Source organism: Pseudophryne corroboree, chromosome 2 (genome assembly GCF_028390025.1).
Source record: "Pseudophryne corroboree isolate aPseCor3 chromosome 2, aPseCor3.hap2, whole genome shotgun sequence".
NCBI classification, from domain to species: Eukaryota; Metazoa; Chordata; class Amphibia; order Anura; family Myobatrachidae; genus Pseudophryne; species Pseudophryne corroboree.
This window is the reverse complement of record NC_086445.1, coordinates 192,974,308-192,989,136: the sequence shown is the minus strand read 5'-3', so window position 1 is coordinate 192,989,136 and position 14,829 is coordinate 192,974,308. Positions and strand designations below refer to the sequence as shown.

At 44.9% G+C, this 14,829-nt stretch overlaps 1 protein-coding gene across 3 annotated transcripts in view; it reads left to right on the top strand.

Annotated features, from left to right (window-relative positions):
• The window catches only part of GPR84 (G protein-coupled receptor 84), a 101,234-nt gene extending 86,686 nt beyond the window's left edge, over nucleotides 1–14,548 (top strand). The window contains exons 1-2 of one of the 3 annotated variants that reach the window (XM_063957067.1): nucleotides 9,980–10,078; nucleotides 13,190–14,548. In XM_063957067.1, coding sequence (XP_063813137.1) covers nucleotides 10,038–10,078; nucleotides 13,190–14,345 — 1,197 coding nt within the window. In that variant the 5' untranslated portion in view covers nucleotides 9,980–10,037 and the 3' untranslated portion in view covers nucleotides 14,346–14,548. Of the gene's footprint in view, nucleotides 1–9,979; nucleotides 10,079–13,189 lie in introns of those variants that run through there. The other 2 variants (XM_063957069.1, XM_063957068.1) reach the window with 2 other exon arrangements.
• Nucleotides 14,549–14,829: the final 281 nt, after the last annotated feature.

Below are 14,829 nucleotides of genomic sequence, written 5' to 3'. Positions count from 1 at the left end.
CAAAGACACCGGATCCTTTTGAGAAAGGACAGCCCCCACTCCAACCTCTGAGGCATCAACCTCCACAACAAAGGGCAATTCCGGATTAGGATGTCTGAGGACTGGAGCTGAGACAAAGGCTTGTTTCAGGGCCCGGAAGGACAACTCAGCTTCATGCGACCAGTTGGTAGGATCCGCTCCTTTCTTTGTCAGAGCCACAATGGGAGCAACCAGGTCAGAAAAAGAATGAATGAACCTCCTGTAATAATTCGCAAACCCTAAAAAGCGCTGAATTGCTTTTAAATTGGTGGGTTGCGCCCAATTAAGGATGGCCTGGAGCTTCTTAGGTTCCATGGAAAATCCCTGAGGGGAAATTATGTACCCTAAAAAAGATACTTTCGTGACATGAAATTCACACTTCTCCAGCTTGGCATATAAATGATTCTCACGTAACTTTTGAAGAACCAGACGCACCTGGGTGATATGTTGTTCCATCGATTCAGAAAAAATCAAGATGTCGTCTAAATAAACGACCACGAATTTCCCTAGGAAGTCACGGAGCACATCGTTAATGAGGTCTTGAAAAACTGCTGGAGCATTAGACAGGCCGAACGGCATCACCAGGTATTCGTAGTGACCCGACTGAGTACTGAAAGCCGTCTTCCACTCATCTCCAGATTTAATTCGGATGAGGTTGTAAGCTCCTCTCAGGTCAATTTTAGAAAAAATCACAGCAGAACGTAACTGATCAAAGAGTACAGAAATCAACGGCAAAGGATAGGTGTTTTTGACTGAGATCTTATTCAGGGCTCTAAAATCTATGCATGGTCTAAGCGAGCCATCCTTTTTCTCCACAAAGAAAAAACCAGCACTTAAAGGGGATTTTGATGGTCTAATAAAACCTTTCTGTAAGCTCTCCTGAACATAGTCATTCATAGCCGAAGTTTCTGGCCCGGACAATGCATATAATCTCCCCTTTGGCAATGCGGCACCAGGAATTAGCTCAATAGCACAATCACAAGGCCGATGGGGAGGCAGAATGTCCGCATTGCCTTTGGAGAATACATCGGCAAACTCCTGGTATTCCACAGGAATGAGTTCTGGAATGATAGCTGCCACTCTAACTGGAAACGAAATACATTCCTTAGCACAAAAAGTACCCCATTGTGAAATCTCCCCGGACCGCCAATCAATGGTGGGATTATGAAAGGCCAGCCAAGGGTGACCCAGAACAACTGGAACTGCTGGGCAATGTGTTAGATAGAACTCGATATTTTCGGAATGTAAAGCTCCTACTGTAAGTACTACGGGAGGTGTACGGTGAGTAATAACCCCGTTGGAAAGCGGACTCCCATCTAAGCCATGCATGGTGACACACCTACCCAATGGTAACTGAGGAATGCCTAAGGCCTTAGCCCAAGTTAAATCCATAAAGTTTCCTGCAGCTCCACTGTCAACAAAAGCCGACACCAAAGAACTGAGGCTGCCAAAGGAAACCTTAACTGGGACTAAAAGAGAGTTATTCGAGGAGATAAGCTGCAGACCTAGGTGAACCCCCTCACAATTCACCTGGTCAAAGCGTTTCCCGACTTGTTCGGACAGTTACGAGCAAAATGTCCCTTACCACCACAGTACAAACAAAGACCGGAATTTTGCCTTCTGGCCCTTTCCTCAGGAGACAGCCGGGAGAGACCCATCTGCATGGGCTCCTCTACGTCTTCTGGAATGGAATAAACACATGGACTTGACCTTACAGGTGTTCCTCTTTCAGCCCTCCGCTCTCTGAGACGACGATCAATCTTAATAGAAAGCTCCATGAGTTTATCGAGAGTCTCAGGAGCGGGGTACTGGAGGAGACTGTCTTTAATAGACTCTGATAAGCCGAGGCGAAACTGACTGCGCAGGGCTGGGTCATTCCAGCCACAGTCGTTCGACCAACGGCGAAACTCAGTACAATAAACCTCTGCAGGATTTCTTCCTTGTTTGAGAGCACGCAGCTGACTTTCAGCGGACGCCTCTCTATCTGGGTCATCATACAAAAGCCCTAAAGACTTAAAGAAAGCGTCTACTGACAACAACGCAGGATCCTCTGCCCTTAAACCGAATGCCCAGGTCTGAGGATCCCCCTGGAGTAAAGAAATAATAATCCCAACCCGCTGAAATTCAGAACCAGAGGAAGTAGGTCTTAAACGGAAATAAAGTTTACAGGATTCTTTAAAATTAAAAAATTATTTTCTATCGCCAGAAAAACGGTCAGGCAAATGCATCTTTGGTTCAGGGACTACCTTTGGGGAGGCTCGCAAAAGATCTTCCTGCGACCTCACCCGAAGAGAAAGATCCTGAACCATCTGAGTAAGTTCTTGAATCTGATTGACTAAGAGCTGGCCAGGGTTTGGCCCTAAACCTGTAGGATTCATGAGGCCAAAAATTTTAACAAAAACTGAATGAGAGGAAAAAATTAAAGCCCTGTTTAATTTTAATTTTTTGGTATGGCCGGTAATAATGTTATGATTCCAGCACTCTGGTCTGAGGAGATCTTTTTGCGAGAACCGGAGCACTGGAACGAAATGCTGGGAAAGGGAGCGGGAATGGAAAATAGCCCCTTGCGCCCTAACTCCGTTGTCTCATCCGTGCTGTCAGAGATCCCCTGCGAGACTATGGTTGCTTGAGCCCATGGCAGCCGCGTTTGAAGGGCGGATTATGTCTGCCCAACTCCGATGCCCCCCCAGGTCTTAATGAGAGACAAAGGGAAATCCGAGACAGGGTGATAACAAGGGGCCCTCTGACTAAACAACCAGGCCAGGGGCTACAAGCTAACTTAAAACTAGAATATGTGCGGAAACACCGCCAGGGAAAAGGACAACCAAAATATCCACTTGTCCACTTCTCCTACCCGGCACCGCCGAGTTCCAGAGAGGACTTGTGGAAGGGGAACCCTCCGCAAATGCTCCAAAAACAGAATAAATAAAGATAAAGCGGCTGCGCCGCAACACACGGCAGAGCCGCAACTCACGAAACACCACTCGATATTAAAAAGTGATCAGTCAGGACTACTGGGGACCAAACGACTTCCTGGGATGAGATGACAACTCCCGAATACAGGACTTCTGAGAACAGGAACGACCGGATACAGCAGGACTGGAACAGACTCTCAGCAAACCAAAGCAGCATGCAGGAAGCTATTACCGGCGTCTGTGAGAAGCACTGGGAAGGTATTTAGCAGGGAGTCCTCCAATCAGCTGCTTAGAGCCTGATTGGGAATAAATGCCGTGCAGCTGCCTTGCTGCACGGCCAGAGGACAAGTGTGTGTGCTTGTTAAATAGGCCCTGCAACGGGGAACGTCCCCGTTGCTAGGGTCCGTGCGGCTCAGCGTGCCCGGCGTCTAGCGTTGCTAGGGAGCCGGCGGCTGAACGCGCACGGCGTCCCTAGTTGCTAGGCGCCGGGCCGCGCGGACATGCGGACCTCGGCGCCTAACAGGTAAATTGACACAACTACAGCTGAGGCAAATGTCCCACTAATCAAAGGGGTTAAATTACACAGTGTTTGACTAAGCAAACACCAGCCCAGTCTGCCTTCATTAAATATGCGCCACTAACCAAAAGTTGAAGCCCAGGTAATTTAAATTACAAACAAATCCAGAAATCACAAAACTATCTAACAAATGGTTTGAACATACATTTATTAAATTGATGTTTTGCAGAGGTTCAGATTGCAATAGGCAGATTACAGTGTGAGATTTGAACATACCTGAGGATGAGAAGAAAAGGAAGTTGGTTAAGTCCAGACCAATGCAGGATAACTGTTTTTTTTTAACTGTTACTTTTCAAAGCGATTAGAGATAGGAACGCTTTGAGTATTGGAACGCACAGCTGACACGCACAGCTGTGCATGGTTGAAGCTACAGATATAGATATACAGATACAGATATAGATATACAGATATAGATATCATTTTAGCTGTGTGGAAATTTTGGAATATACAGTATACAGAACATAACTATTTTTTAGTCTGCAAGGTTCTATATTAGGTCTGGCCAACCTGTGGCTCTCCAGCTGTTGTGAAGCTACACATCCCAGCATGCCCTGCCCTAGTTCTGCTTTTAGTGAATGCTAAAACTGTGGCAGAGGATGCTGGGATGTGTAGTGTCACAGCAGCTGGAGAGCCACAGGTTGGCCAGGCCTGTTCTATATGATGCTATAATCTCACATATTAATTTAAAGTTTTAATACATTTTGCTATAAAAGATCACATCACTGCAACATAAGGATCTATTTTACATTGTGCAGTTGATTAAAATCTAAATCTTACGTGCGATGTTTGTTATACCTTCTGTCATATATCTGCAGATGACCTGAAGCATTTCACAATATTTTGTTCTACTTTTTGCACTTTTTTTTCTAGTAACCTGAGTTAAAGAAAGTAATCTATAACCGGCTCTGTAGAAACAGGTTTTGTAAAATAACACTAGTTACATCAGACAAAATCTCGCCTAAAAAGTGTTAGAAAAACGCATCAAAGCTCCCATGCAGCGTAGTGTACTATGGTCATGCTTGTCATCTCCAGAATTTCTGGGGACTCATCAAGGACCCCCTCCCTCTATAAGATGCAGTGAATTGTGGGTTTGAACAATGGTCCCAAGATGACACTATCACAGCCCCATACAGACCATGCCTCAACAAGGTTGCCTCCTCTCCAGGCCACATATACAGTATAAAAAGCATATTTACACCTATGTGCTAAGTAGTAAGCACTGCAACATGCGTGCAGGTCTGCACCTGTATCGGGTTGAGTATGAAATGCCAGCTGTTGGGAGACCCACAGCGGCATCCTGACAATCTAAATCCTGACAAGGGGCAGTGAGTAGTTTTAACCCTCTCCCTACCCTAGCCCTCCCTTTTAGGTGCCTAACCGCGCCCCCCCCATCCCCCCTCCCTTCCCCCGCAGCGTAACCATAACACCCCTGTGTGGTGCCTAACCTAACCCCTCCTTCCCACATCCCACATCCTAAACCTAACTGTGTCACGCCTGTAGCTCAACCCCCCCCCCCCCCCATTCCCGGCATAATACTTACTAGCCCGCTGTGTAGACGATCATGTGCTGATGGGCGTATTTTCGGGGTCCTGTACTGTTTCGGTATTCCGGCGCCGGTATCTTGTGCACCGTAAGTGCATCCCCCTGTATCATATACTCCCAGGCTGTTGTGTCACATACATTTACACCCATATGTTTTTCTTACGAAATATGCATTTACTGTTAGCCATGAAAAAACAGGTAAAAAACTTCTCTGATCCAGCAGATACAACTGCCTTGTGCACGGAAAAGCGGAAGTGCTAAAATATGCGCACAGAAGCATAACATGTGCACAAGCATAAGCAGCGATGGGCATCAGCAGTGCATTCACACACAGCCAATCATAAGCATTCCGGTATATGGACGTGCCCCTGACTATCCGCAAATAAAATACGGCTTTGTCAGGCACAGTGCTCGTCCATCAAAGCCTACGTAAGATTCCCTTTCAATTCCTGATCCGACATATGCAGGCGGAAGTGACAGAATCAGCTTTCTGGGCATGTGCAGAGTGATTTCACAGGGGGAGATATATCAAAACTTTCAGTGACACGCCTGCAACACTCCTTGAACAAATCCCATAGGCCGGACCATCTAGGTGCATCCACGTAGTCATCATCTTCCTGTCGCCACCCAGGAATGCCCTACACGAGGAATGCCCCTCGTACATCTTCAGGACATTTCTGAGATCGTGCATCTGAATTGCAACTGTGACTCTGTGCACATGGATGCATGCATAAGGAGAGAGAAATGACTACATAGGAATGGAAAGAGTTAAACCTCCTGTGAGGGGTGGACCTAGCTGTGAGGAAAGTACAGCCCATGGAAAAAGGGGAGGGTTAATATATATAGGGAATGCTAGGCCAGCTTGGTCTCTCTTGCTGCTGAATTGCCTTCCCGCCCTCCCACCCTGTTGGTAGAGGTTCTGGCACGGAGTGCCTTGGCGTTCAATTGTTAGCTGGTTTTATCATTGGCTATTTGTTGGCGGAAAAGAACGGCAGGTTGTAGTTTGTCCTGTTAGCTGTAGTGATTTACAGTTTGGTGTGGTTTAGGTGCACTCACCTCCATCGACTTTTAAGGCCGCTCGACCACCCGTCCGGGGGCAGCGGCATCACCCATCAGGGTGGGTAGTCACCGTGGGGGTATGAGTCGGGCACCTATTACCGATTTTATAGTTTGTTTAAATTAGGATGGTTTTGAATTTTAATGTTTTAAGGTTAGCGTCAGTTGAATAGAGTCGTTCTTTTTTCTGCCACCATATGCCGGCTGAATCGGCATGTTAACTAAAATTTTCAATTTACAGGTTTGCTAATGGTTAGGGTACAATAAATAGCTGACAATTTTCTGCCAAATTCAAGTCTCCGTGTCATTATTTCTTGGTATTAAAGGTAATGAATGCTTTACTTTTGAATAAGGGGTCCACAGATTATCATTAGGAGGTTTAGGGTCTATTCAATTCAAGTCGGAATTCCTGACTTGTCGAAAAAACGTCAGTTTCCGACATTTTATGGTTGAATCCAGATTCGACCTATTCAATCAAACTACCTGACTAATTCTGACTTGTCGGAAAATACGTGGATCGGCGGATTAGCCGTGGATCCACGTGATTTGTCGGATTAGTGGCCAAATCTGACAGGTTTAAGCCCCGTTTTCCGGCCAAAAACTGACAGATTTGGCTGCTAATTGAATACTGAAATGTCGGATCCTTTCCGTCAGAAAGGATCCGACATCAATTGAATAGACCCCATAGTGCAATTCAGCTACTTCCAACATCGACATCGCTCAACTACATCCGACATCGACATCGCTCAACTACATCCGACATCGACATCGCTCAACCACATCTGACATCGACATCGCTCAACCACATCAGACATAGTTAACAACATTTACACAGAGCTCCAATACTTTTATCTGACATTTCCACAGAACCTCAGTCAGGGCCAGATTAAGACCTTGGGGGGCCCAGGGCACCAAAGATAGGGGGGCCCCCACCAGCAACTACCCCCTGCAGGGGCAAACGCAGGATTAGGAAGGGGGGTTTCCTTTGATGCACGCACGTATGTTTGTGTGTGTGTATATATGTATATATACACAGTATATAATATACACACACACACGTTACATAGAACACATATACACAAATGCACACATAGACACATATACCCACATACACACAAATACATACACATAAAACACATATGCACATATAGTAAAAAATACACACATACATATACACGAATAGAACATATACACAAATTAGGGCCAGATTAAGCCCTCGGGGGGCCCAGGGCACCAAAGACAGGGGGCCCCCCACCCGCAACCACCCCCCGCAGGAGCAAACGCAGGATTAGGAAGGGGGGTTTCCTTTGATGCACGCACATATGTGTGTGTGTGTGTGTGTGTGTGTGTGTATATACACAGTATATAATATACACACACACACGTTACATAGAACACATATACACAAATGCACACATAGACACACACACCCACATACACACAAATACATACACATAAAACACATATGCACATATAGCAAAATATACACACATACATATACATGAATAAAACATATACACACATACATATACACACATACATATACATATAGAACACAAACTGTGTGCACACTTACACTCACTGAAGCCTGTCCTGAGGAAAGAGGCGAGGATGCCACAGGACATATTGCTGGGAGGGAGCCAGGGGCACAGTTCACCATTATAACGTGATTCTATACAAATTCTCATATTAGCTTCGCCACCTCTGCTCCGCCCCGTGAATTGCGGCACACGGTCACGAAGGGACAGGTCTCCGAATGCCGGCCATAGGACCACGGGCATTGAAAAAAAAACATTTGGACCACCCTCCACCACCACCCACACAAAGCAGCTGGGTGGAGAAAGACTCCCGGCTGCCAGGGAGGGAGGATTCCGCACTGCCACCGGGTGTGTAATGTCTCGCTCGCGGCTGTGCATGCGGCTCCCTCCTCACGGGCAGCGCGGGTCAGGGACTGATACAAGCAGCAATCTCCAGCCTCCGCTGCTGCCAGGAGAGCTGCTGCTGGCGGTGGAGGCTGGAGATTGCTCACTGCATCAGAGCGGGACAGAGAAGCTCTGGCAGGGGGGCCCCTTATGACGGGGGGCCCGGGGTACTGACCCCCTGCCCCCCCCCCCCCCCCCCCCCCCTTAATCCGGCTCTGATCCAGTGTATTACTGATATTTTTGCACAGATGTCTGTTGTGTTTTATGGTACACTGACAGCAATGCTAAAAATGGATTATGTTAGTCCAAAGCACAAAGAGGGTCATTCCAAGTTGATCGCTAGCTGCCGTTGTTCGCTGCGTAGCAATCAGTGAAAAAAAGGCTAATCTGCGCATGCGTATGCACCGCAATGCGCACGCGCATCGTATGGGTACGGAGCCCATTGTGGTTTTGCACTGGTTCTAGTGAAGATTCCAATCGCACAGCCGAATGCAAGGAGATTGACAGGAAAAGCGCGTTTATGGGTGTCAACTGACCGTTTTCTGGGAGTGTTTGGAAAATGCAGGTGTGGCCGGGCATTTGCTGGTCGGGTGTCTGACATCATTACCGTGTCACTCGTCGCAGCAATCATCGCACAGGATAAGTACTAACTACAGGGCTGGTCTTGTTTTGCACAAAATGTGTTTGCACTCCTGCAAAGTGAAAATACAGTCCCCCATGGGCGGCGACTATGCGTTTGCACGGCTTCTAAAAACTGCTAGCGAGCGATCAACTCAGAATGACCCCCACAGTTGGGATGGGAGGCTCCTACGTACCTGATGTTAGAAGGTTTATTTGAACCAAATGATCCAAGTTGTTTAGCTCTGTTATTCTTACATATTGGGCTAGTCAATCAGACTTACTTTTGCAGCTGGACTATAGCTCCCAGCATATGCTACCATTCCATAATAACAGTTGTAATTCAACAACAGCTGAAGTAGGGGCGTTACTTTCTACAGAGGAGGGGGCCCATGTGCACGTCCGGGTGGGCCCCCTCCTCTGTACGGCGCTGTAGACTCCGGCATTGTGCCGGAGTCTACTGCGCATGCGCAGGTCGCCGGCAACATGGCGCCCACCATGATCCGGAGACCAATTTGGCTACCGCGCATGCTCGGTGGCCATTTTGGCGGCGATTTCCGCCGCGATTGGAGGTCCCGGCACTGGACTCCGGAAAGGTAAGTGTATAGGTGCAATGGACCCATTGCACCCATTATAGAAATGCCAATGAGCTTTAAGGTGCATACACACCTGCTCCTACTTCTCCAGTTGTAATCACACTTTGTTTGGGGCAGAAGAATTAAGCCTGGAGAAGTGATAAAGCAGTGATAACCAGCCAATCAGCTCCAATATGTAAATTGACAGTTAGGATGTTATTGGCTGGTGCGTTATCACCTTCCACTTATCACTGCTTTATCACTTCTCCAGGCTTAATACATCTGCCCCATTGGGTGGAATTAAACTGCGTATAAAAATACATTCTCGTGGCCGAAATAGCACAGCAATAGCCGCGCTTTATCGCAGCCCAATCTTGCACAAAAGTGTTCACTGCCCCATAGGTTACTGAGCACTTTTGAGCAAATTTGACATTTGGCTAGTCGGACGAAGGGTGCGAGGTGCGGAGCCATTGCCACGTTTAGAGGCTGAGGCAAAGGCAATTCACATCCTTCACCAGGAATTTAAATCCCCTTTGCTGAAGTATAGAAAATAGCGTTTATTTATGATACCATTTTTCTATTCTTAGTTTATTAGCAGAGATAAAATGATAATAACTTTATCTTATGTAAGACAAAAGCAGATAATACACAACAGTTCAGAAGTGCAAGGGTTAGCTGCACACTCAGTAAGTAAAAAAAAAAAAAAAAGTAAGTACAAGTTAAAACAGAACTGACTTCAGCAGTCATGGGAAATTATTGAGCAAGGTGGGGCTTTTCAGGGAAGACAGTATATATATAAAGCCTCCTGTACCATATGAGCACAGATCATCAGCTACTGACTCCGCAATTGGTGAGGTAAGTAGGGGAAACATCCCAGCCTACTGACACCTACATTTGTATCAACCATGGTAGCATTTTTAACATACAGTATAAAGGTTTTTATGGAAATTATTATTATTAATAATAATGTTATTTATATAGTGATTTACAACCTATAATATGCAAAGTGCTTATTCTTACAGTACCAAAGGTTGTTTTTTTTTTAAATTTAAGCTGCAGTTGATAAAAAAATGGAATTACCAGCTTTCATTCTCCGAAAAATGAGTTGTTATACCTGCACACATTGCAGTACTGTAACTGCATGATTACTTGTCATCTAGAAAGTTACCAAAGATGTCCATGTGAATTTCCACTAAGTGGGCTGGAATGTAATTAAGTCCAAGTTCGGCGGCCGTGCGGGATGCGGACCGTAGTCGAACTTTTTTTAAAGGGGCAATCATGTACAAGGCAAAACCATATCTTGCACATGATTGCCCCTTTAAAAAAACATTTGAGTTCTGCCAGCATCATGCACGGCAACCGAACTCGGAGTTTATTACATCTCACACTTGATGTTTAAAAACACCTTTCTTATTATGCCGCACAGGTGACGGCAATATTAAGTTAAGGGAGCAGAGTCATTTAAACCAGGTGGAACGGGACACAATAGAGCAGGGCTGGCCAAACCGGTCCTCGAGATCTACCACCAGTTCATGTTTTCCAGGTTTCCTGGATATCTGTAGAATTGTCAGTTAGGAATGAATGCAGCACATCTTAAATAGTAATTACTACACCTGTGCACCAGCTAGGAGGTCTGGAAAATGTGAACTGTTGGTAGATTTCGAGGACTGGTTTGGCCAGCTCTGCAATAGAGGGTCTTTAAAGCCTGACTGGTCTTTTGGGCATGTTTGCAAACTGATGGTGGGGTGCCAGTGCTATAGTACATAGCTCCTCCAGGCCCTCCGCCGTGACCGCTCTACTCAGTATGAAATTCTCTGCTCCCAAACATCCATTTATTTTTCTAAGTAATGAATTATGTAATTTGAAGAGTGGTTTTAAACATCAATTAATCATCAATCATTAAATAATCCAGCCCAGGTTATTGTAATGGTTAGGGAAGTAGGAATTTTGGGAGATGAGTATTTTGTACCAAATGGAACAGGTTGATGCCTGATGTAAAACACTCCTGTATGTACTATATGCCCTTTCATTTTATTTCTATTATTAATTAGTATTTTTCTATTAAAGTGTTAACAATTGAGGTATTTTAAGGTAAAACTCTTCAGATGTTACGTAATGCATGTGCAATATTTTCTTCTCTGAACAATGTTTAGTATTGTGGAAAATATCTTGCAGTTGGCATGATAGCCTTGCTTAGAACTGAAGACTGTGGAAACAATGAAGAACATAGTTAAAAACATGTTTTAAATATTTTATTTTATTGCAGACTTTGGGCTGGATGTAATGAAGTCCGCGCTGGCAGGAGGTACTGGCTCCCAGACGAACTCGGATGTTTTTATCAGCGCCAATTATGTACAAGGCAAAACCATGCCTCGTTAATAATTGATTGCCGTTTAAAATAAAAAAAATCTGAGTTTGACTGGAAACCCGCACCTGCAGCCAACTTGGACTTCATTACATCTGGCCCTTCATGTCTCTGCACCAAGCATGGTCATTGCCTGCACACTGACCATAAAGGGACACATATTTCAACTGCAGGAGCTATTACTTTTAGCCACATTGTGACGTGTAATAGTTACAAACAACTGTGAGGTAAATTTACTAAGATGGGAGTTCTATTTAAGATGGGATGTTGCCCATAGCAACCAATCAGATTAAACTTCTCATTTATTTAGCACCTTCTAGAAGATGATACCTGGAATCTGATTGGTTGCTATGGACAACATCCCATCTTAAATAGAACTCCCATCTTAGTAAATTTACCCCTATGAGTAATGTTTTGTGCCTTATAATTCATCACAGCAGGGGAAGCACAGTACAGGCTTCAACTGGTCCTACAAGTTATAGTAGCTGCCAATCCACCAGTATCGCCTCAATTGGTATGCTTCATGGAAATAAAACATAGAAAGAACTAGCCCAGGGTGTCTAGTTTATATATTAACATTCATTTATATGCTGCCAGCAGATTTCGTAACACTCTACAATTGGCCTTATAACCAGTATATATTTATTTTGCATGTGATTACACCTGAAGCATAAAATGAATATTTTTATACTATTAGGCTAGGCAAATGTTCTGAATTTTATTACAAGATAAAAAAAAAACATAAAAACTTTCGGGGTCAGTAAGTCTTGTTCCGGGAGCGGTATGAGTGACTGCCATTGGCATCCCGAGTGGTGGAATGTCAGCAGGAGGGCGCCACGCTGCGGGCTCAGTGGCGAGTGTTCTATTCTCCCTCTATGGTTGTCTTGGGCACGCATAGAGAGGGAATCGCCTATCTCGCTGGTATACCGGCGGCGGTATGGTGACTGCTGGGATCCCGACAATCGGTATGCTAACCGCATACCCTTCTTCCAGCCAGGTGCTTATCAAGCTCTCTCTCTCCAGTACGGTAAGTGGGACAGTAACATGGATGGGCACAAGGTGGCGCCTGCACCCAGAAGGGACATGATAACATGTTCGTGACTTTGGCAGAAGAAAGATCAGGCACAGCTATAGGGAATTCAAGGAATGACAATCTGTTGCTGTACACTAAACATGTTTGTCTGTGCATATCACCACCATTAAAGTGGTGCCTTTGGGCAGAGGGGATAATTCAGAGTTGATCGCAGCAGCATATTTGTTAGCAGTTGGGCAAAACCATGTGCACTGCAGGTGTGGCAGATATAACATGTGCAGAGAGAGTTAGATTTGGATGGGTTATTTTGTTTCTGTGCGGGGTAAATACTGGCTGCTTTATTTTTACACTGCAATTTAGATTTCAGTTTCAACACACCCCACCCAAATCTAACTCTCTCTGCACATGTTATATCTGCTCCCCCCCCCCCCCCCACAGTGCACATGGTTTTGCCCAACTGCTAACAAATTTGCTGCTGCGATAAACTCAAATTTTATAATAGTGTACTGTAGACATGTTGAAAGTGCGCAGTCATTTAAATCGAATTTCATTTTTGTTTCCTATCCAGACACCGCTGTTGTTGCGAGAAGACTTTTGGCACCATGAATGATTCCGATTCCGATTCCAACTTTTCCTGCTACCACCCATCTGTTGTGGATTATCGCTATTTTGCAGTGACATGGGGCATCATCGTATCCATCGGTGGGACAGTCGGCAACGTGTTGACTGTAATTGCCTATGCTCTGGATAAAAAGCTGCAAACTCGTTTTAACCTACTTATCATTAATCTAACCCTGGCAGACATTCTATATTGTACATTCCTGCAGCCCTTCTCAGTAGATTCATACCTGCACTTGTACTGGAGAAGTGGACCCCACTTCTGTCGGGTCTTTGGGATGCTGCTGTTTGTGTCCAATTCCGTTTCCATTCTGAATCTGTGCCTCATCGCTGTCAGCCGTTACATTCTTATTTTCAACAGCAAACTGTTTGATCGTATCTTCTGCAGACTGGGTGCAACGCTCATTCTTCTGGGCACTTGGGTCATAGGGTTTGCTAGTTTTGCCCCCCTTTGGCCAGTCTACGTATTGGTTCCAAAAGTTTGTACCTGCAGCTTCCATCGTATAAAAGGCAGACCTTACACCACCATATTAATGGTATTTTACTTTGTGGTGGGCCTTAGTTGTGTTGGTGTTTTCTATTTCCTAATTCACCGTAAGGTAAAAGCTGCATCCAAGGCACTGGACCAGTACAAACTCGCCAACATCAAGCCTATCAAGTCAAATGTTTCTGATGGGAACTCGGGAGTGACGGGTAAATTTCATGAGTTGGAGGACAGTGGGGTAGACACAGGAGCCTCCAGTGAGGTCATCTCGGAGCATCTTCCTACATCCAAAGTCACAGCCACCTCCTATTCTAATGATTATGTAAAGTCTGCTCCAGCCACCGTACCCCAGCCAAAAGACTCTGGTTCAGATTTTAAAAAGGTCACTCGCATGTGCTTTGTGGTCTTTGTATTTTTTGTTGTCAGCTACATTCCCTTTTTACTGCTCAATATTTTTGATGCTAAAAACAGTGCGCCACAAGTTCTTCATATGATTGCCGCAAACCTTACCTGGCTCAACAGCTGCATCAATCCCATTCTCTACGCAGCCATGAACCGGCAGTTCCGTGATGCTTATAGGAGGGTTCTTTTACTAATCATTAACAAATTCAGGAGAGCGTAATGCCTACAAGGGCTGCTCTGTGACTGGACTTTTGAATGCTTCATGCTGAGTAGCAGAGTATGGAGAACAACTCTATATGCAACAAAGTAGAACTTTTGCACTTTCCTTTATAAGGCTCTATTAAGCATTTGTAACTGTACTGCTATGTTGCTGGTCACATGACTGTTGCAAAAACTTGAACGCACTATTGTATTTAAATTCAATTATTATATGTATATAAATTTGTAATAAATATTTATATTCTTATGACTAGTATCAAGGCAGCATTTTGTTCTAAAAATGATCTTTTCTTTTTCACTCATTAAGATTGTACGCCAAATGAATGTTTCAAAACATTAGTCCTTTAAGGCAATGAAGGGAGGTGTATAATGACCATGGGGCCCATTTATCAGTAAATATTTGTGGTGTTTTCGGGTGGTAACCGCAAATACTTAGTATCACCTAAATGTATGACAGAAGACCGCAGCAGGTATCGAAGATATCT